General features: G+C 42.0%; 1 protein-coding gene across 3 annotated transcripts; it reads left to right on the top strand.

Moving 5' to 3' along the window:
• Window positions 1-6,608: 6,608 nt before the first annotated feature.
• On the top strand, window positions 6,609-21,494 carry mamdc2a (MAM domain containing 2a). Of its 3 annotated transcripts, XM_076270642.1 has the most exons (14): window positions 6,609-8,053; window positions 8,378-8,500; window positions 11,287-11,537; window positions 12,691-12,775; window positions 12,968-13,105; window positions 13,336-13,592; window positions 15,131-15,224; window positions 15,532-15,678; window positions 16,420-16,685; window positions 17,372-17,468; window positions 18,768-18,923; window positions 19,336-19,613; window positions 19,936-20,020; window positions 20,689-21,494. In XM_076270642.1, the coding sequence occupies exons 1-14, from the start codon at window positions 8,026-8,028 to the stop codon at window positions 20,751-20,753; spliced, it is 2,070 nt and encodes a 689-aa protein (XP_076126757.1). In that variant the 5' UTR covers window positions 6,609-8,025; the 3' UTR covers window positions 20,754-21,494. The 3 variants fall into 3 exon arrangements, with proteins under 3 accessions (XP_076126757.1, XP_076126759.1, XP_076126758.1); XM_076270644.1 differs by lacking the exon at window positions 6,609-8,053 and having other exon boundaries at window positions 8,231-8,500; XM_076270643.1 differs by lacking the exons at window positions 6,609-8,053; window positions 8,378-8,500 and having other exon boundaries at window positions 11,033-11,537.
• Window positions 21,495-22,830: the final 1,336 nt, after the last annotated feature.

Below are 22,830 nucleotides of genomic sequence, written 5' to 3'. Positions count from 1 at the left end.
TAATGTTGATTTTCTCTTGACCAATATGTTTGTTCTGACTGAAAATGACACTGCCACATGCCAAAAGGTTGTAAGACAATGTGGTAGAAACATGGAATCAAAAAATAAGCGTTTTTATCTTTTTTAAAAATGTTTAGGAAAAATGGTGTGTCCATTATTCATACCCTTTTAAAATAATCACTGGAAACATCTTTTTCATTTTTCAATCAAAGCTCTCAAAATGGTTCTTATAATACGTATCAAGCCGATCCATGTCTCCACAATGATTGTAAACCGCACCTTTTTAGCTGCAATCCGGGTTTTGAGGCAGGAACGATTATTTGCCATCACTCTGGCCTTGTACTCACTTTTTTGACGGATTGAGGTCTGGACTCTGGCTGGGCCACTCTAAAATATGAAATTGTTCTCTGTTAACCATTTCTTGAATTGTCTGCCGAGAGACCTGCCCCAATAGGCGGCATTGGACCATTAAACCACACAATGGTCCAAAACATACAACTAAACAAGGCAAGAAATGGTTAACCGAGAACAATACCAACATTTTTGAGTGGCCCAACCACTAGACCTCTAGACCTCAGTCCGTCAAAAAAGTCAGCGCACGGCCAGAGGGATGGCAAATAATCACTCTTGGCTCAAAACCCAGATTGCTGTTAAAAAGGTGCAGTCTAGAATCATTTTGGAGACATGGAGAGGCATGGTAGGTATTATAAGAACCATATTGACAGCTGTGAATGCAAATAAAGATGTTTCCATTGATTATTTAAAAAGGGTATGAATCATTTTGGACACGCAATTTTTTATAAAAATGTTAAAAAAAAGATGTCTTACAACCTTTTGACATGTGGTAGTGTCATTTTCTGTCAGAACAAACATATTGATAAAGAGAAAATCAACATTAAAACAATATTTGCCAGGGGTATGAATAATTTTGTTCTTAACTGTATATACAGTATGTATGTTTGTATGTATGTGTCTATATATATGCATGTTTGTATGCATGCATGTATGTATGTGTATGCAGTGCAGTTTGGATGTGTGTATTGTATATATTTCAGCATGCATGTATCAGCTGCACCTATCTATCTATCTGTCTGTCTGTCTATCTATCTATCTATCTGTCTAGTTGCCTAAATATCCAAATATCCATACATCTTGGTCTCAGTAATTGCCCTCCACCCCCACCTCAGCCCATGGCATCTCTTTGTGGGCGCGAGTCCTGGAGATTAACCCGGAGGTGGTACAGCTGGGTCACAGATTCCTGCACCGGACACATAATCATATAAACAAGAGATGCAAAAAAAAAAACCTCTCTCCCTGAAGAATAAATTATCCTGTTGAGACCAGAGACAGTGGAATTTTGCCACTTTATTGTTTAATTTAAAACCAAGGAAATGTTCCAAATGTTACAACTAGTATTATCTGTCCTCAAGTGTGTTTTCAAAGATGTTTAATTGTTCGCTCACATTTCGCTTGTAAATCATTTTTGTATTGTATGGCAAGGAAAATATGACTCGCTCCACTGCTGTGGTTGTCGTTGTGGCTGTGGAAAGTCATGAAAAGTGGCTGTTATGCTTTAACGCATTGGAAAATTCAATACATTGACACATCCCACAAAGAAACAAAATCGTTAAACTCAGCACGGACAAAAAAGCACCCCAAGTTGTGGAGGATTCAGAACGTCTTTGGTTTCCAGGCACTGGGCTGAGCTCCGAGGGAGCTATGCAAAAGATGCCTCTCAACGTGCAGCATTTATTAGGAGGCCAGTGTCCACAAAAGGTATGGAGTGTTGACATTCTTGAAGAGATGAACATCCCTACCTTGGCCCACGGTCTTGGAGAGGCCCAGGCTCCAGGCTGGTTTAGAGTTAGACGCAAAAAAAGGTCTGAGAACAAGGGTGCACTGTGGCCCCCGGTGCTGGGTGGGGAGATCCTGCACTTCACGATCATCACAACAACACGCACGTTAGCGCCAGCCGTGCTTTGCCCCCCAGCCCCTGGCATGTTTACATTCAATGATGAGAAGTCAAAGAGGGAAAAAGTACTGATGGCCAAAGTGCGGTCCATTAGGGGAAGATTTCTTCTCGCTTTCTGCAGCAACAAATGGGGCCCAAATGTGACCATGTGTTTGTGTTGAAAAAACCTAAAAGGTCACCAAATCCATACATAAGGCTTAGCCCCTGGCTTCCCCCTCACCAAAACCTCAGTTTCACAGCAGTCGTCTATGGTAGATATCTATTCATTGTGCAAGTTATGCCTGCAAAAGGGTTAAACCAGTTAACCATATTCTTCATTAGTTTAAGTCGAATGGTGTTTTGGAATGTTTGGCCAATTTTTTTTATATTCAGTTGATTGAAAGGCCAAAACCTCATAGGCCACCAAGCCAGAGTGGATATGCAAGGTCAGAATAAGGGAAAATCCAGTAACAGTCTGACAATGTGTTCAGTCATAAATTCACCATTGTGCTTCACAAGACACAAAATCTAACATTAAAATCATCCCCAGTGATATGATTCATGAACCTCTGAATCTTTCTCTCCTTACTTTCAAACATGGGCATCTCTGGCTCAGCACTTTGCTGGATTTGAATCCTACCTCACAGAGCGTTTCTTCAATGTGTCCTGGCTAGGACAACTGTCCGCATCTCATTATCTCACCAGGAGTGCCCAAGGGCTCAGTGTTGGGGGCTACTTCTCTTTGCTGTTTACACCACCTCTCTGGGTCTGATTATCTGCTTGCACGGCTTCTCATATACAGATGACACACAGCTCTATCTGTCATTACAACCCGACGGCCGCTCGGTCCCTACACGGATCTCTGAATGTCTCTCAGGCGCAGATCACTTTCAACTGAACCTCTCAAAGACCGAACTGCTGGTCCTCCCAGTCAAACCAACTATACACAACATTAACATTAAAAATCGACTCCCTGTCTCTTGCCCCTACCAGGGTAACACAACTTAAGAGTCATGATCGATGACCAACTAATCCTCTCCGATCATGTTCCACTCTCTACAACATAACAAAAATCAGGCTGTAATATGATGCCCAAAATGGATACAGGCCATGGTCATCTTGCAACTTGACTACAAACGCCCTTCTGATGGGCCTATCCGCCTCAGATGATCCAGAATGTGGTAGCACGCGAGGCAAATGCTACCACCGGACTACTGTGCTCATCCAAAGAACGCTGCCTGGCTCTGCCACCTGTATGCTTATGCCAATCAAAACTTTTCATAGTTCCCTGTTGGTGGAACGCGCTGCAAATTCCTACAAGAGCAGGAGCTTCCCTCTCTTTCTTCAAAAACCTCCTGAAGACCCAAGTACCTCCTGTCCTACTAACAGCTGGACATGCTTAATCTAGCACTTACCACTGCCTTTTTCCCTATCCTGAATATCTCTATTCTCCCTCCCTTAGCTTTGCTTGAACTGTTATTCTATTCTGTGTACTGAGTAGTACTTATTGCTGCAAAAAAATGTATACCCCTTTAACCCCCTTTTTTAATACCCCACGAAAGATAGTAGATACCACCTCTGTGTTACTATTGGCATGGATTAAAGAGGCCAAAGGCACATACAGTAATGAGGACAATACAAGTACATATGTGAATATGACAGTTAAAAAGCTAAGTAGTCCAGGTGCTTAGGTCTATGTCATTGAAAATTGACAAGTTGTAAAAGTCTAGAGGTTTATAATAATAATAATAATAATAAGCTTTATTTGTATAGCACCTTTCATACACAGAATGCAGCTCAAAGTGCTTTACATTTGAAGCATGTAACAAAATAATAGTCAGTCAGTCATTATCAATCACATTTCTTCATTGCTGGGGCCGTTTATGATCGATCCACTCAGCAACATATCAAAAATATAGAAAATGACATGTCATAAGACTGCCAGCCTTAACCCTCTTACCCCCCACAAGCACGCCATATGGCAACTGTGGCAAGGAAAAACTCCCATATTCCAGGAAGAAACCTTGAGCAGAACCTGACTTAATAGGGGGAGCCCATCTGCTTCTGGCTGGCTGCGCCCTCCAATAGCAGCAGATGTAGAATAATCTGAAAAAGTAGTCTACAGGATAAGACGAGTTAACTAAAAGCTTTCCTGTACAGGTATGTTTTCAGATCTTTTTAAAAAATATTTACTGAACTCGCCTGCTTGATGTACAGAGGCAGGGTGTTCCATAGTTTGGGGGCATAATGGATAAAAGCAGCTTCTCCACTTTGTTTGTGGAGCACTTTGGGTACGATTAAAAGATTAGAATTGGATGATCTAAGTTTCCTTTGTGGTTGATAAGATATTAAAAGCTCAGAGATATATGAAGGTGCTGTGCCATTCAGAGCTTTGTAAGTAATTAACATAACCTTAAAATCAATTCTATAGGAAATAGGGAGCCAGTGCAGTTCAGCCAACACAGGGGTGATGTGTTCTCTCTTCTTAGTCTTAGTTAAAAGTCTAGCCGCAGAGTTCTGTATGAGTGCCAATTTCTTTAGATGTTTTTTGGGAAGACCAGTGAAAAGTGCATTGCAGTAGTCTAACCTGCTAGTGATAAAGGCGTGAATTAGTTTTTCTGCATCTTGTTGAGTTAAAAAGGGCCGCACTTTGGCAATGTTTCTCAAGTGGAAATAGGCTGTTTGAGTAACTTTACTGATATGGGGCTTAAAACTTAACTCTGCATCTAAGATGACACCGAGGCTTGTTACTTTTGGTTTGACCTGGTGTGCCAAGTTCCCCAGATTACTAAGAACAATATCTCGCTTTAGTTTTGGTCCCACCAAAAGTACCTCTGTTTTGTCATCATTTAGTTTCAGAAAATTTTTGCTCATCCACTGATTAATGGAGGTTAGGCATGCAGTGAGGGAGCAAAGGCCATCTGGGTTAGTTGGCTCCACAGAAATATACAATTGGGTATCATCTGCGTAGCTATGGAAGTTTACATTATGCTGACTTATGACATTTCCCAATGGAAGCATATATAGGGAAAATAGCAGGGGACCAAGGCAGCTCCCCTGGGCCACACCAAAAGGCAAGTCATGTTTTTCAGATACATGATCTCCTAGACTGATATAAAAATCTCTGCCAGTAATGTAGGTTTGAAACCAGTTTAGAGCATTATCAGAGAGACCCACCCACTTCGCAAGGCGGTGAATTAGGATGCTATGATCAATGGTGTCAAATGCCGCACTCAAATCCAGAAGAATAAGGATTGAGGCTTTGTTTGAGTCAGTAGCCAGTCTGAGATCATTGACTATTTTTACTAGAGCCGTTTCTGTGCTGTGATTTGATCTAAAACCTGATTGGAATTTTTCAAGGATACTGTTTTCGTTGAGGAAGGTATTTAACTGATTACAAACAACTTTTTCAAGTACTTTGCTCAGGAACGGTAGATTTGATATAGGCCTGTAGTTGCTCAGATTGGTATGGTCAAGATTTGACTTTTTAAGTAAAGGTTTCACAACAGCGGTTTTAAAAGCAGTTGGAAATATACCTGTTTCTAATGAGGTATTTATTACCTTGAGAATAAAGGGAGCTAAGCTATCATATAGTTTTTTGAGGAATCTAGTAGGGATTGGATCTAAAACACATGTTGAGGAGCCGGTTTGAGTTATAATTTTACCAAGCTCAGATTGAGTAATAGTGCTAAAGGACCTTAATTTTGGGGGGCTGTTTTTGGGTGTACTATCAAACATATTACTTGTATTACCAATAGCCTCCCTTATAGAAATTACTTTGTTTTCGAAGAAGTCTGCAAATTCTTCGCATCTTAGAGAGGATGCCTGACTGAGTGTATCAAAAGGTGTTTGATGCAATAGCCTATCAATGGTAGAGAACAACACCCTAGAGTTTCCACTGTTTTCAGCAATTACCTTAGAGAAGTGGTTCCTTCTCTCATTCCGAATAGCTCTATTATAATTTGCTATTTTTTCTTTTAGAATGGCACGGTGAACCTGTAACTTAGTTTTTCTCCATGTTCTCTCAGCTTTTCTACATGATCTTTTTAGATCATGGATATTTTCGTTCATCCAAGGTGTCAGTTTGCTACAGGGCCTTTTTTTAGTCTTTAAGGGTGCCACTCTATCAAGCATAGCGCCTAATTCATGATTGAGAGCCTCTACCATTTGATCAATGGGATGATGTAAAATATCTAAATTTATGGAGTCTATAAGAGCTATGAACTGCTGTTCTGCTCTAATGTCCAAGAGTCGCGATTTGATTGCAATTTCGGGATGAATTTTTGGAGTATGTAGTACTATATTAAAAGATACACAATAATGATCAGACATATTTATATCATTTACTGATAAGTCTGTGACTTCTATCCCTCTAGAAATGATGGTAGATATTACATGTCAATGACTGATATCTTGGGAGCAAAGAATACAATTCATGCTGCAATATGCTTGTTTGCCTTTGTACACATGCTATAATGTAAGGTATCAACAAATATATAAGAATATATACTCTTTTGATCCCATGAGGGAAATTTGGTCTCTGCATTTATCCCAATCCGTGAATTAGTGAAACACACTCAGCACACAGTGAGGTGAAGCACACACTAATCCCGGCGCAGTGAGCTGCCTGCAACAACAGCGGTGCTCGGGGAGCAGTGATGGGTTAGGTGCCTTGCTCAAGGGCACTTCAGCATGCCTACTAGTTTTGCATTTTGTTGTCCATTGTGTAATAATTGATTGAATGCATGCACTAATTTGACCATAACTTGTGTTGTTTAAAGTAAAGATTTGATTTATTTCATGTTTTAAATGTTAAGTGTTAGATAAAAAAAATGTCAAAATCTGTGCTTGTGTGTTAATTGTTCTTTCTGCTCATTCTGTGTTGCATGTTCATCTCCAGTCAAACACCATCTCTACTTTGTCCTTTCATATTCCAAAAGTTTGAGTTCAACACTCTGGCAGATTGACCCACAGTAGACTCTTACAGGCTCAACTTGCCCATCTAAAGAGCTCTCCTTTCCAAAATAAGAGGACTTTATAAAGCTTTTAACTCTGGGTCTCCTCACAATGACACTTAGCTCTTAGTGGTTCTCATGGTTCCAACTCAGCAGAGTGCTCAGTTTAGTTTACACTTGTAAAAAGGTATGCTTTCCTTTTTTTCCATTAGCTCATTCAAATGGTTATTTTTAGGAACCATGACAATGAGTAGCTGAGCAAGGCTTGTGCTTATGCATGCACAAATCTAAGCACCAAAATGTGTGTGCATGCATGTAGCCCATGCACACAGTCAGTGCACATAGAATATGTTTCCTTTAAGTAGAGACTAGAAAAGAGCAGAACCTCTATCTCAGCATCTTTATGAGCTGATCCCTTTGTCTCCTCTCTGTCTGACTGCCCTAGCTGGGTCTGTTGCCGCACACAGGAGTATTAAGGAGGTTTATCTTTAAGACAAGTTGTGGTGACCCCTGATCCTTCCTCTACCTTATGTAGGAGCAAGGCAGCAAACAAATACTCCATCATAGCAAAAACGTTTGCAGAACCCAAATAAAGCATACCTTAATGGTAGCGGGCTAGCACTGCCTCTGCTGTGCCTGTATTCAGTGCATCTAAGAGCTATCTGCCTCGGGGCTAAAGCTACATGTTCTCTGTTAGCAGCTTTTAGTAATGTGGATTGTTCATCTACTTTAAACAGAGTAAATGTTAGAGAATTATTATTGTGGCGAATAAAATGCATTGATTAGTGTAGTGTTAGAATGTGTTATTTATCCGCTGCAGTCCAAGGGACCAGCTGGTTGTGACGTGCAAAAATGAAAACTTGTCTCCCCCAGTGGCAAAGTGGCCATCCCAACCTGTTATGAATTTGCAGTCAATGAATCCTCCCTCCTTCCTCATCTCAGGAACCCGTTAAGGAGTCTCATGATTAGCCTACACCATGTAGAGTAAACTTTACGGCATCACTGCACACATCGTCTCTTTGTGAATTAGTGGTCCGAGGAGACTCCACGGCGCTACAGAAGCAGCGTAGCGTTCTCCTATCTGGACAGTAGTGCAGTCGGATCTTTCACGGCCTGGCCATGTTCGTTCATCTCCTGACTTTATATGGTAAGAGTTATGTCAGTCTAAGTGTGCAACTGCGAATACAATATTTGAAAGGCTCTAGGATGCAGAGTATCAATTTCGCTGTCTTCTGTGATGTTGTCTTTTACAATTTTGAAAACAATGAATTACACACTAGTTGTGCGTATTCTTCGTCTCTCTCTCTCTCTCTCTCTCTTTTTTTTTTTTACAGCGGGCAGACATGGAGAGTAGAATAAAATGTATTTTCATTCAAGTCGGACTGAATGAACGCGAACTGATTTGCTCCCGGGAATGGACTAAAAACCCGTTGCATTTGCTATAGTAACTTCGTCAACTTTCCCCTTGCAGTTATAACACTGGTCAACGCTCAACAGCAGCAGTTGCTCCTGCCCGGTTCTTGTAGCTTCGAGTTCAGCACTTGTGGATACACATCGGATCCTAACTATGCTACATGGACGGTCAACGAAGAAGGTGTAGTAAAACATTCTCCTAGTTTTTATGACTTTGACTTGCAGTGTGAGTGGCTGTGTGAGATTACTAAGATGTCTGTTCTCTTCCATCTGTATTCGTTGATTCATTTAGTCATTCATTCTCTCTCTTCTTGTTTTGCATCCAATTTAACCTAGATCTGATAATCAAATTGATTTAATCTGATGTCAAGTTAGGATATTAATAGATGGCTGAGACTAATGTAAAAAGAAGCTCTGATAAAGCACGCCTCAATGACATTACTATTTATATCAGGATCCTTATACAACAGAATGCAATCAAGCTTAATGCCGTGTAGGCTATATGTACATTCGGTTTCACCGTTTCCTCCGTCTGTTTGCCTGCCTGTCAATGCTGATATGACAGGTTGCTCAGCAAGACGTTTTATCCTCTCAGTATTTGTTTGCTTTGAATTAGCTCTGACCTGCTTGGCTTGAGAGTCCTTGCATGTGTTAGGTTTGATTCTAGACTTCCCTATTTTCTTTCATAAGTGCAAAAGAGAGGACCTGTTTTCAGATTTACACAAGCAGATGATAGTGTGAGTCATAAGTCTGATCAGAGTCTAATCAACCAACCCTCATTAGCCTACTGTAGGCTCACTTTTTCTCATTGCTGGAAAGGTCCAGCATGAGGCTGGGAAGACCTTTTCAAGATGCATCCAAAAACAGCAATCCATTTCATAATCTGCCTTTGATGTTTATGTTACACAGCTAAAAATAAGCCGTAGTTATGGAGTTTATGAGCAGTTGCCATATGCCAGACATTCTCACCTTTTACTTCAGTATAGCCACTGCAGGGCCGCATGGCCAAAGTGTTGGACAACAGTGAGGAATCGTGTAAATTTGTTAAATAAATAAGTAAAAAGGAGATTGGAAGCTCAGGAACAAAGCATAACAGAGGAATACTAATGTGGGGCAGCCTTGTGTCATGCGTTACGCTGCCAAGACGCATGCCGCTCGCCCTGACACAACCCTCTCCATGTCAGTGGTCACAGCATGCTTCCCCAATGGGTCGATAAATAGAACCATAAAAACCACGACTGGGTCATGTCTGTGTTTACTGTTTGGTTGCCTGGGCAACACAGGACCCAGTGCTGGAAACTCAGATGAGCATCCCAAAGGCTACTCTTTTTTTGTTGTGTTTGTAGGTTGCAATAAACTGACAGCAGAGCGAGGGAGCGAGCACTGTGCACATGTAAGGACAAACTGTCCGATTTACAGTGGTCTTCATGATGAGTCAGCATTTGAGAGGACATCCAAGCTCTGTTTGTCTGATCAAAGACAGAGAGGGGGGCATGGGTTAACAAAAGCTCCCCTGCTACCCCCGTTTCTCATCAAGACTTTTCCAACATCTGCAAAAAAAATGATTTGTAAGCATTTCCTGGAGGGAAACCAGACTTTCTTACAGACCTCTTTTCTCACTCCTTGGCTGGGTCCTCTGAGGCGCACAGCCGCTTAAGTAAGTGCTCTACTGTGCCATTACAATCTGCTACAGTAGCGGCGGTCATAAAGCCTTAGCATATGAGAGGGGTCAGGGGTCCATCAGGGTCTGTGTCTTGGTGCCTCGAGGAAAGGTGACTCGGCATTTGTCTCTCTCACTGATGTGTGTGCACTGCTTAAGGCACCGTGCATCTGTGCTATCAGGCCAGACGAGTGCATGATGAGAACACAAACCATGTGCTGATGGCAATACCACCTGCATTGGTACGTTTGGACCCACAGGACCTGTAGTCTCGGCTAAAACATGAAGTGTACCGTTCATGTTTTCCATATCGTAGGGGTCCTGTTAGTTTGGTTTATTGGGGATGTCAAGAATAATGCATACATTGATGGTTATACCAGGGCCCTTGCTAAGGGTTTTGAAATGCAGGTCAGAGATAGGAAAGAATAGAAGAAAAAGGAATAGTCCTCCCTGGCATCTGGAATGAATCACTTTCACCTTTAGGACATCTGCCCGTACCGTAGAAGGCTATAAAAGTGAGCAGTATTGCAATAACATACAGATTCCTGTGTTTATATTGAAAGCAAAGACAGATTTCATAAAGTGTCTTTTTCCCTAACAAATGCTTTGTCTCTAAATTGATAACGCTGATTTATTTGTTTTAGTTCAACATTCATTAATTTCGACTTGCATAAGACTGGAATCTGTTACTGCTGTTGCACACTGTCTCTCTCAGCCAGGAAGAGAGAATTTCCATGCAGCTCTAATCCACGCGCCGTTCCAAGATGCAGTTTTTAATCTGCAGGCGAGACATGCCGGTTGATTCACTCTCTCCACTGAGTGTATAAAACACAGTGCGAAGAAAGTCCAAGACCAAACCCACACCTGTTCCCTGACAGCACAGACATCCATGTATCATGTTGTCAAATGATTGTCTGGCAGTTTGACACTGAGATACGTCAGGAATGAAGCTCCATTTACTTTAATGAGTCTGAGCTGTCGAGCCAAGACTGCATTGACAATGACCTCAACAGCTGCTTCCTTAAAAAAAAAACCTACATGACAAATGTTCTGCTCCCGTTGTAAGAAGTGATAGAACAAAGGTTTCTCATCATGCTGGCCACATGACAAAGGGTTTATATCTGAAGTTTTCTGTTTTGATGATGATTGATGTAAGGTTGCATTTCAGGTTTTTATGCTGGTGTTTCCTGCAATATCTAACTGTGATAGTAAATGAACTTCAGCTTGAATGGTGACCTGTAGAGGAGACCATCATGCATCTCTCTCTCTCTCTCTCTCTCTCTCTCTCTCTCTCTCTCTCTCTCTAGGGCGCTTCATCACTGCTGATGCGTCCCTCATGGGCTCTAAGGACAAGGCGGTGCTGCAGAGCTCGGAGCTGGAGCTGCTGGACTGGAGCTGTCTGAGGATGGTCTACCAGATCACGGGCAAGGGCTCGCTCCAGCTCCACCTGCGGCCCGATGGCGAGAACTTCGACTACACGCTCTGGACCTCAGAGAAGACCTCCGACAGCTGGCTCATCGCCAGCGTGGACCTGCGTAACATGTCCAAGCCGTACCAGGTATCCATACTACTGAACTGACGGTAGAAGGAAAACATGTGCAGCCCAGGCAGTGTGCAGAGAGATCAATGACTACAGTGTGGTTCCTGTGAAATCATGAGAGAGAGTGAAAACGCATGGTGAGGAAGAAAGACCTTCCCTTGTAATGAAATAGGAGAGAAAAAGCAACATTGCACTGGAATTGTGCCTCATTAAATAGACGTAACTCCAAGTGTTGAAATATATACTAGAAAATTGGATGTAAAAGTGATGTACTGTAAATTGTGGTGGAAACACAATGCAATGCAATGGTGGAAATAATGAAGAAAAACAAATCATTTTATGTGCTCCATCAGTTGTGTGGAAGCCATAGTGTCTAAGTTGGACAATTTGTTTATGACAACTATTTCAGTGGTGAAGTAAGACATAAATTGTTTCCTCAGCTGTGGAAATTAGCCTCATAAACTAAAAGCTAGCCACTCCACTGCCATTTACACTTTAGGCTCACACTAAATGTGTCTGGCCACAGTCTGCTGAGTATGTGGCCTTAGAGTAACCTGACTCTCGCCAGATGAATTTCGTTGTACCTAGCTCCGCCTAGCTCCACTCACATCCATCTGGGATCGCTTCCGTTGAGAGTGATTTCGGCACCAGATTTTATGGTAGAGCCAATCAGGACGCAGGGCGGGAGTTTCATAGATGTGACATAGCGTAGAAGCGACTGTGAGACTGTTCTCAGTGTCACGGGATGGCTTCGATGTGAGTGGTTGAAGTAGCACGTCAATAGATGACGGACAAGTGGCTTATCCAATCATATGCAAGGATTTTTGATATGGCCCAGCCTTCTGAAACACCACTCCAATGGATCAATCCCAGATGGATGAGTGGAGCTAGGCGGAACGAAATTCATCTGGTGAGAGTCAGGTTAGCCTTAGAGTGCAGTAGGGGAGACATTAGGTAAGAAGGCCTAATGAATGGAATGAGTTAGAACTGATTAAGTATGCAGCCATCATAAGGTCTGTGCTAATTTCTTTCATTTTAGTTGGTTGCCATAGCTTGCATGCTCTTCTTGGTTTCCCTCCATACTGAACTTGCTTTTCACTCTATATTGCCCATCCCCCGCCCCCTCTCTCTCTCTCTCTCTCTGTGTGTTTATCTTTGACACTCTTTTAAGCTGTTAATGGAAGGGCGTCCTGGCAACACAGCAGGCAACAGCGTCGCTATCTTTGAAATCCACATAGTACCTGGATACTGCATAGGTCAGTCCGCTGTTTCATATCTCACTTTTTTCACAATCTAAGTGTTCATTACTTATATTACAAAGTAAAAAATGAATCGAGGGCTGTTGTGTTTTTAAGTGTGAACTCAGCATGTTAGTGTGTTTGTGATGAAAGAGTTGCATGCTTATCGCTCCATGCAGACAGGGAATGACTAACTGCTCTCTCTCAAAGAGTGTGACTTTGAGGAGCACCACTTGTGTGGCTACAGCAACCAGTGGAACCCCAATGTGAATTGGTACGTGGGTGGAAGCCTCGCCCGAGACCCCCAGTCCAACCTGCCAGATGACCACACCATGAACAATGAAAGAGGTATTGTGTGTACAGCGTTACAGCTGTAGGCTTCCCCCTCTGTATTTCTAATCCGTTGGGATGTATGGAACTCCCTCCGCAATTCGCCTGAATAGAATTCCCCCTTTTTTCCTATCTTTACTTTCAAAGGAACTTTGTTTGGATTCTCTTTTATTTTGACTTCTTGTTGCATTAATGTGACAGTTCATCACAGTGAGCGATTATTTGTTCCTGCTGTTTCTTTGGGGTAGGACATTACATGTACGTGGACTCTGTTTACGCCAAGAAGTTCCAGGAGGTGGCCAAGCTGCTGTCTCCGATGACGACCACTCCCATGTCGGGTTGCTTGTCCTTCTACTACCAGAGGAACCAGGCTCTGGGCAACTACTTCTCCCTCCTCACCAAGGACGAGCTGGGCCACTACGAGGAGCTGTGGAGACCCGATGCCTACGCCACCCCCCACTGGAGGCTGGAGCAGGTCGACATCAAGGCTCCGCACCCCTTAGAGGTCAGTCAGAGGTCATCACATGGTGCCACGTCAGATCAAGGGGGTGGGGGTGGGGGCAAAATAATTATGGCCCCTCGAGAATCTTGCCACACAGCATTACTTCACTGCTCGAGTGCACACAAGCAAACAATGCACCAGTCCAACTCAGAGCTTTCAGACATCCTCCCACTCAATAGCCAGTTGAGTGTGATAATGTGATAATGTCTCTTGATTTTGCTCAGTGTTTAGGTAACAGGGGAAGGGATTACTGGGAAGGAGCCACTTGAATCTCTCATTCTTTTGCCCTCTCCTCTTTTGTCTACGGGGCTAAATGTTTCCAGAGTTTCTCCCACCCTGGGCCTTTTATCTCTGTTTCATAATTAAACCCTGTCATTGCGGCCAGCAGAATCTGGGGCAGAGGCAGGACTTGGTCATTAGTCACTCAACTAGACTAAGTCATGGAAATATACACGCACACACACGCACACACACACTGACATACAGTACAAACACACACATACAGTACACAAGCACGCACATGCGGTTGCACACACGTGCGCGCACACACACACACACACACACACGTACACTGAGGCAAGTGAAAGGAAACAGTTTGAGCTGTTAGGTCATCTGTGTCATCCCCACAGCTCAACTCTGTTTTTATAGCCTTTTACAAACATATGCAGGCCCATTGAGACCATTCAAATCAATTGCTGTGAGAACTTGAAAATGAGTTATTGGGTGGGTTAGTATCAAGGAATGTTATATGATGTGAAAGTAAAAAGTGAATGCCTATATGTTGTGACTACAAAGCTTTTTTGCAAAATAGCCCACCTTTCAGAAAAAAAAATTATGTAAGAGCTTTCGATTGAGAGGCTGCTCGTAACATACAGTATGGGTGCTGTTTATGTCAGACTTATGAGGCCACAATTGTTGTTGTGCCGAGCCTCTTCAGGAGGATTGAGTGGTGGACTTGTGTAAACACACACAGACGGGGCTTGGCTAGCGGCTGCTGCTCCTGAGCTGTTGCAGCTGGCCTAAGTGAAGGTGTAAATAAGTGTGTGTGTATGCGCGTGTGTGTGTGTTTGTGTGTGTGTGTGTGTGTGTGTGTGTGTGCGGGAAGAGGCCAGAGGTTTGCTTTGACACATAGTACTTCATCTCTGTGAACCTCCACATGTTTCCACTGCTTTAGTCTGCATGCTTAAAGCATCGTGAAAAAAGCTGCACAACTCAAGACAGGTGCAATACATGATAACTGAATAATGGTAATAATTTTATACTTCCATGTTAAGTAATATTGATGTACAGCATGATGCTCACAATAGAATATTTTGGAATATGATTGTTTTAGTTTTGTTTTCATTTTCTGTGATGTGGTGTAAATTGTTCCATGAGAGACACACATGAAAAGAATGCCATCTGGTTCAATGCCATCTCCCGACATATTCTTAAAGGCTTTGGAACCCCTGTATTAAAGTTCTGTTTTAAGTATATTTTCCTTGTCTTTGTTGAATGACAGAGCTATATATAATGACTAGTATTTACCTCTCTGTTGCCAGGTGGTGTTTGAAGTAGCTTTCAATAGTCCACGCGGAGGGTTTGTTGCCATTGACGACATTTCCTTCTCACAGGAGTTCTGCCACTCAGAAACAGGTCAGAACTGTTCTTGGTTCCTATGCAGACAGTGTCATTATGGTTTCTTGACTTTAGAAATATGTGTTTAATTCAAAGAGAGGTGCTGATGGGGTATGACAATACCAACTGAACGGTCCAAATTTCATTTACTTGGAATCGATATCAGAAAAGCCTTGAGACAGACATTCCGTGAGAAATAAACAAAATAAAGCTACAAACAGATGTGAATGCTATTTGATTGAAGTCTACTTTCATAACTTTATTCATGAATCAGGCCACATTCTTGGCTCAAACTGACTACTTTGTTCACTTTGTGTTCTTCCAGAGCCCAACTTTGACCCTTCCATCGCCAACTGCGACTTCGAGGAGGGTTTCTGCGAATACCACCAGGAACGTGTTGGTGGCTCCGTGTGGAACAGGGTTTCAGTGAAGCCCAACGTCTACAGGGTCGGAGACCACACCACTGGAACTGGTGAGAGCCGAGAAACGCGCTTGGAACACACTTCCCTGTGGTCAGCGAGACGTGACCCTCCTGAAGGCAGTCCACTGTTTCTATCAGGGCTCCTCAATAACGCCAGTGTTTGGTGCAAATTGTCACAATCACTCCTGGTTAAACATAGAACAAACGCTGCTATTGTTGCTCCAGATAAAAATAGAGCAAGTACTGCACTTGCCCTGTCTCCCTGCCAGTTTATGTAGTCTGACAGCCCTCTGCTTCTTATGCCTATCTTAACTCAGCTTGTGTAATCTTTATAATATATGCAACCGTGTAGCGGAACTGTAATTGCAGATATTTTTAACGTGCTGATAAATAGATTTCTTCAGACTTCAGGGCTAGATTGTAGAGTTTACTTAAATCACTTTCATGAATCAGTGCTATGCATATTTTATGTACATTTATAATTAATAAACAGTTAAGTTGAGCGATGGGAATGTTTAAGACACAAACTCAGGCCTATTAAATGGTTATCAAATGTATGTCTCTCATAGATCTTAATGGCAGTGACAGATGCTGTTAACTCAGGGATTTCTCATTGCTTTCAGCATGATTACTGCAATAGGAGGAAAAAAGATAATTGATGTTCAAAAAAGTAATTATGCACTGCAATGGTATAAAAAACATTATTATTCCCTGTTAAACACACTTTCAAAGAGCTAATAAAGAGAATCATGTAGTGTAAGTGCTGTAATCACTCCTTCACTCTTTTCACAGGCAATTTCCTCCTGGCCAACACCCGCTTCACCTCTCGCCCGGGCTATGTGGGCCGGCTTCACGGGCCGGTTCTGCCGGGGAACCACAAGTACTGCCTCAGGTTTTATTATGCCTTACATGGCTTCATGAAGATAGACAATGCTCTGGCTCTGTACATCTACGACGAGAACAACGTGGCTCAGGAGAAGATCTGGACAGTGTCCGAGAGCTCCAGGGACGTCTGGACTGAGGTGGACATCACCTACCAGAAGCCCATGCCCACCAAGGTAAGGGTGGATTTCATTGCTCCCCAACTGAGCCCTGCCCCTCAACTCTGAACCGTAGGGACACCTACATACTCTGAACAGTTTCAGAACTTTTAACAAGTTTCACACATTAAAAAGGACCATCAAGTCATCATAGATGTTTGTGTGAAATAATACTTCACAGTGTTTTATCGGAAAGAAAATATATGTTTATAACTAGGCACCTTGTGTGAGCTGCTAGTATAAAGGTCACATTACATGACCTTTATCACATGATCTTCTTTTATTATATGCATATTTGTGTGTCTTCACATGCTTCTGTGAAATAAGTGGACACAGTCATACTTTGATCCTTTACAGTGTTGGAAAAACAATATCTTACATACCTAACAATATCTTGATGATGAAGGTCTCATGACTGTATGAATTGAGATCAGAAGTTACTGTATTACATGTATGTGTGTGTCTGTCTGAAGTGGATTAATGATGAGCATCTTTAGCTACGTGAGTGGAGATGTATAAATGAGTCAGTCTTATGCTGTCACACCTGCTGCGTCTTATTCCTCCTGTGTTGCTGTTTAACACTGGCATGCCAGCATTAGCCTACTTTATGTGTCTGTCCATGTTTATGGCTCGTAGCAGGCATCCACTATGCCCCAAAAAGTACCCTGACAAGTCCTGACATGTTTGTCCCTCTTGCTTCTCAGATGGTATTTGTTACCATCTGTCGGAACTTCTGGGACTGCGGTTTGGTGTCTCTTGATGACATCACGGTGACAATTGGAGACTGCCGTGTCACAGCTGGTGAGTTATATCAGTATCGGTTAAAATAGTCTCAGAGCTGCTGTTACACTATGGGTTAGCAATAATGTAGTTTACCATGACGTACACCTAGAATGGAAAACCGTATTGCATTTCTATGCCATTTCAAAATAGCCAGTGGTATACATACTTCATACAGCATTGCTCCTAACACTGCACATCTGGACATGGGATAAATTTAGTTAACCTCTCAGCAGCTACAATCACACAAGGGTTAAACAGGGCGGTGAAGCAGCAAGTAACAGTTCATAAAAATAGATGCTTCGGTGGCAGCTGCATTTTAAAGTAGCTGGAGTGGTGAGAGTCAGATGTTTTAAATTAGGCATTTTATTAATATTCAGTCAGTGGCTTTTATGTTCTCAGTAGCCAAGATATCAAATGGAATGCTACCACAACAGATTCCATTTCAAGCACTTGGATCTCCAAGCCTCCCACTTTAAGCGTCATTGTTGAGAAAACCAATTAACTTTACGCTTTATTTCAAGACGTAACATTTTGGTCAGGAATATACAGTATGACAAGATAGGAAGCGACAAGGAAGTTAAAGTGAAGAAGGGCTGGGCTACGAATGCCGTTCGGTTTGGTCTTGGCTGTATGATGACTATTTAAAGAGTCAACCACTATGGAAAACATCCATTTTCCCCTGAGCTGGATAGCACTGGCTGTGGTGTGGAGCCGGAGCGTTTTAAACACCCAGTCTTCAGTACACCACATTTCAGAGCAGAAACATGAGAAGAGTTACTGTTACTAAAATATCACCAGCCGTACTTTCCCCTATTGTAAAATTGACTGTAGTGGAGATAGTGGATGCCACTTCAACTGACAACTCTGCGAGAATATTCCCACATCTGTCTGTTCTTTCTCTGCTATGTTTTCATTCCATCCATAAAAAAAAGAGAAGCCACTAAGACAACCTTGTAAATCACCGATGACACAGGATGATGAAAATGTTTGCGGAAAATTACTTTACAGCTGGAGGACCTCAGAGTGCCCAAGACAAAACACATAATCCTGCTGTTTATCTCTGATGTTCTCTGTAATTTTGTTGTGGAGGGGGAAACATAGAGGAGACACTTCTGAAGTACCATATTTTTTCTCTTGTTTTTAATATAAAGTTAACATTTAACCGAGGACACACAACCCTTCTTGACAGCGACACATCCAACACGATTGAATCTGAACAAAACACTTAAGATCAGACCTTCAACGCACACAGTCACAGTCAGAGGTTAAAGTTGTCCCTTGTTTGTTGTTTGGTTTGGTTTGGTTTGGTTTTCTCAGGGCCTCTGCGGCCGCTCCCTGGCCAGTGCAACTTTGAGCTGGGCGACTGCGGCTACACCCAGGAGAAGAAGCCGCACAGGGGCGGCTGGCTGCGCATCAGGGGTCAGACGCCCACCTCCTACACGGGGCCCAAGGGGGACCACACCTTAGGGGTAGGTGAGTCAACAACCCTCTCATCCCAAGTCTTTCAGTTTATTTTCTCCAAGTTCAGCCGAGGTTCATCCCACTGCTCAAGGCAGCTGATGTTTTGATGTGAGGAATCAACTGTATGCTGTAATGCGGTTACACAGTCATATATTTTGCATGTTATGAGAGAGATGAATCTGGATTTGGGAATCTAAGCTAAAGTAGTTAACTGTCACCTGATTCATCTTATTTCTTTCAAGTCAAGATGTAGAACTCACATTCCCAATCAGGTAATGACTCACAGATATTAAATTCAGAGTCACTGGCCCGTTAGTTAAAGAGTTTACAATCCTCAAGGACATCAGTCCCCACACTCTTAAAAGAATGAATAACGTAACAGTAGCGTCCTAACTAACGACCTCTGTCTGTGCCTGTTGTCAAGGGTACTACATGTACATCGAGGCCTCTCACATGTTACCGGGCCATTCCTCCAGGCTACTGACCACTGAGCTGCGAGGTTCGGACAGCCCTCAGTGTCTGGTGTTCTACTACCACATGTATGGCTCTGGCACCGGTGTGCTCAGCGTGTTCTTGCGGCGTCACGTCAGCCGTCACCGTGACATTCGCCACCGCGACTCCCTGCTCTGGCGACGACAGGGAGAGCAGAGCATCTCCTGGATGCGGGCCATGATCGACTACGACTGCTACACCAAGCACCAGGTAAACCAGTGCGCCTTTCACCTTAAACACTGTCGTGCTGTGCCTTTCACCTTAAACACTGTCTATGTGCTGCCAGAGAACTCTATAGGGTGTGTGATGTATAACAGATTACAGATTACAAAGCAGGTTCTTTACCCTGTCTGTGAAGTGCAGTTTTTAAACCATGATGAAAACCAGAGGCTGACCAGTACTTTGTGGTTTGTAATAAAAAGTGAAGCTGGCGTATGGTTAAATACGTAATGTCTTTCTAATCTCCGCAACAGATGTGAGTGTTTAAACAGATGGAAACTAAATTATCGCGGTGTGCTTTTCCCCCCTACAGATTATCTTTGAAGCCATTCGTGGCTCCTCAATAAGGAGCGACATTGCCATCGATGATATTGTGTTTAAAAGGGGACCATGCAAAGGTACTACACATATTAAAGAGAGAAACAAACAAACACTCCAATGAGAAATAACATCCAAACATTGCCCACTTCCCTTTTCTTAACCTTGGGGCCAGACCTAAGGTTTGCACGGGTTGCGTCCCAAAGGCTCATCCGTTCACAGGCGAGTGGTTTGCTACAGTAACTTCATTCATGCGCTGTAAGGCGGCGGCATCCCCCCCGTAGTCCCAGGATAGCTGAACTGTGCTAGTGTCTGGTGGGGGGTTACAGAATGTGTCCCAGTCCTGCTGCTCCCCAGGGCTGCTGCTGTGGTGGTGGTCAGGTCTGCTGGGAGTGAGAGAGAGGAGTGGTGTTGACGGGGGGGATTTGGAGGGGGTTGGGAAGAGGGGGGGATATCTGCTGCTGAGTTATCCTCTGTCTCTACCCCCCCTCCATTCCTCTCTTTAAACTCTCTGTAGTTCTTTCCCCCCATGAGCACTGAGGCTTTACATTAGAACAGAATGTTACCATTGTGTACCAGACTTACTGTTCAGATAGCATGGATGCTCGCAGATGTCTTTGCAATCCTATTGAATACTGTACACCATACATGCACACTGGATCTGACACAATAGTTTTCATGTTGTTGTCTTAGTATTGATGCTGGATGGAAGATTGTACTCATGTGTTCTGTGTTGTTGTCTCTTCAGCAGATGCTGGTGACAGTATCCCGTACTCTGGATTCTCAGAAAACTTCAATGAGATTGAGTACTGAGCAATGCAATGCACTGGAGGGTTGATGTGTGTTGGTGTGTTTGCGTGCAGTGACTGGATTTGTGTCACAGATAGGAAGAATAAGTCAGCTTAAGCCACTTTTACATAGAGTAGAGCAATGCCAATATGAACAATCTAGTCGTGCATGACTAGGCAGAAAGGTATAGTCCCTCCCCAGCAAGTACTTGTGGTATAGGAAATAATGATAGGAAATGATAATAGCTGATAATCAGATATAGGATAATAGGATATTTACAAGGAGGGTCAAACCGCTGGTTTAGTGTGATGTTATACAAGCAAATAGTTATGTGCCAGTGTCGCTCCTTATCATGGCGGTTGGTAGAGCATTGCTTGATGGTGACTAAAACATTGTTTTGATGTTTTCTTTCAAAATTCCCAAAAACTTACCCAAATGGAAAAAAGCAACATGAACAAATGTATTTATATTTATCTGATAAGAGATACATCTCAGAAACTGAAAATGAGGATGATGTCTGTGTATGTTTATTCACAGAAGAGTGTAAATTTTACACTGTTTTTACACAAATGCGACGACATGTTTTATTTAAAAAAAATATGATCACTGAAACATATTTTTTGTTAATGAACTCCAGTTATGGAGTCTAGGAATGTTAAGAGACCTACATGTGTTACCTTTTTCTAGGTACAATCATATTGAAAAAAAGGTTATATTGTCAGTCAGCATCTTTTTTTCCAAGACTACAATGGACAACAGGTGAATCCCTGGACTACTATGATTGAATTATCCATTTATGATTCCATCAATTTGTTTTTAATAAAATTGTTCAAACAGTGATTTATTTGTCATTCTTCCATTTATTCTCTTTTCACAATTCACAAGTGTGAATTCTACCTTTACACTTGATGTGTGCCACTTTGGTTATTAAAGGGAAGGTAATCAAGAATGATGGGGATGGGAGCTTGAATTCAAGTGTATGTGTTCAAAATGAATGTATAAAAAGTAACTGGACAGGGAAAACATGGAATTAGCCTATATTACATTAGCCTACTTTAATGTTTCCACAGCCTATTGCATTATCAACACAATATGAAATCAGAATTATATTAAAAAGTGCAATACAATAGAAACAAAATTTCCTTGATCATTATGTGTGGATATGGCATGGTTTCTCTTATAACTCCCGAATGGTGATTTAGATTAGGGCTGTCAAAATAACTGATTAATTTCGATTAATTAATTTGAGAAAAAATAACTGATTAAAAAAAATAACTCAGATTAATCGATTCCGTATGACCTTTGACCCCAAGCCGTTCTAGTCAGTAACCATTAGACTGAAAAATGAAGGAGAGAAGAAAATGTGCTGCCTAGGTCATTGATTGGAACATTTACTTTTAAGTCGCGCATCAATGCAAAGAAATAGTGTTGACATAGAGGGGAGTTAATTTGTTTTCATTGTGTCCCCTAGGTTATATCTGTGGCCTGAAAAAACTTATTCCCGAAGCACTTTTGAATTTATTTCCTCAGCATATTAGGTCATATCATAGATTATTATGGGCATTATTGTAACAGTGAAAATAATAATAAAAGAGTTTTTGAACTTTAATGTCACTAATGCTGATTATTCAATGATTAATTTGAGTTTAAATATTTAAAATACTTTCACAGCAAAAATGATATATGCGATTCATTTAGATTAATTAATCACAGAGTATGTAATTAATTTGATTAATTTTTGTTAATCGATTGACAGCCCTAATTTAGATATGTTTTTTGTAAAACACTATGTTTTGCTGACCAACACTGGGAATGTTACAAGGATCGACGCTGCCACCTTGTGGTAATTTGCCAACCTTGCGTGTATAGCAAGTGAAGTTTTTGGCTCCACCATCAGTGTGGTAAAATCACTTTTTGAGATAAGCCTAGACTCTAATTTAAATGTTAAGTTTATTTAGAAATTCTTTTTCTATCTGAAGTGCTTACCGATGCCTATAGAGATTTCACATTTATCTACGACATTACAGTGCTGATTTAAATATTACGTCTGTGGGCCCTTCTGATTGACAGGCTTTTGGAGCAATCAGCATACAGCCTACGA

Source organism: Alosa pseudoharengus, unplaced genomic scaffold (assembly GCF_046254945.1).
Source record: "Alosa pseudoharengus isolate Yale_2024_CS ecotype anadromous, Long Island Sound unplaced genomic scaffold, YU_APseudo_1.1 YU_APseudo_1.1_scf_6, whole genome shotgun sequence".
NCBI lineage: Eukaryota > Metazoa > Chordata > Actinopteri > Clupeiformes > Clupeidae > Alosa > Alosa pseudoharengus.
The sequence above is the reverse complement of the archived record's forward strand: the minus strand, read 5'-3'. Positions and strand labels throughout refer to the sequence as shown.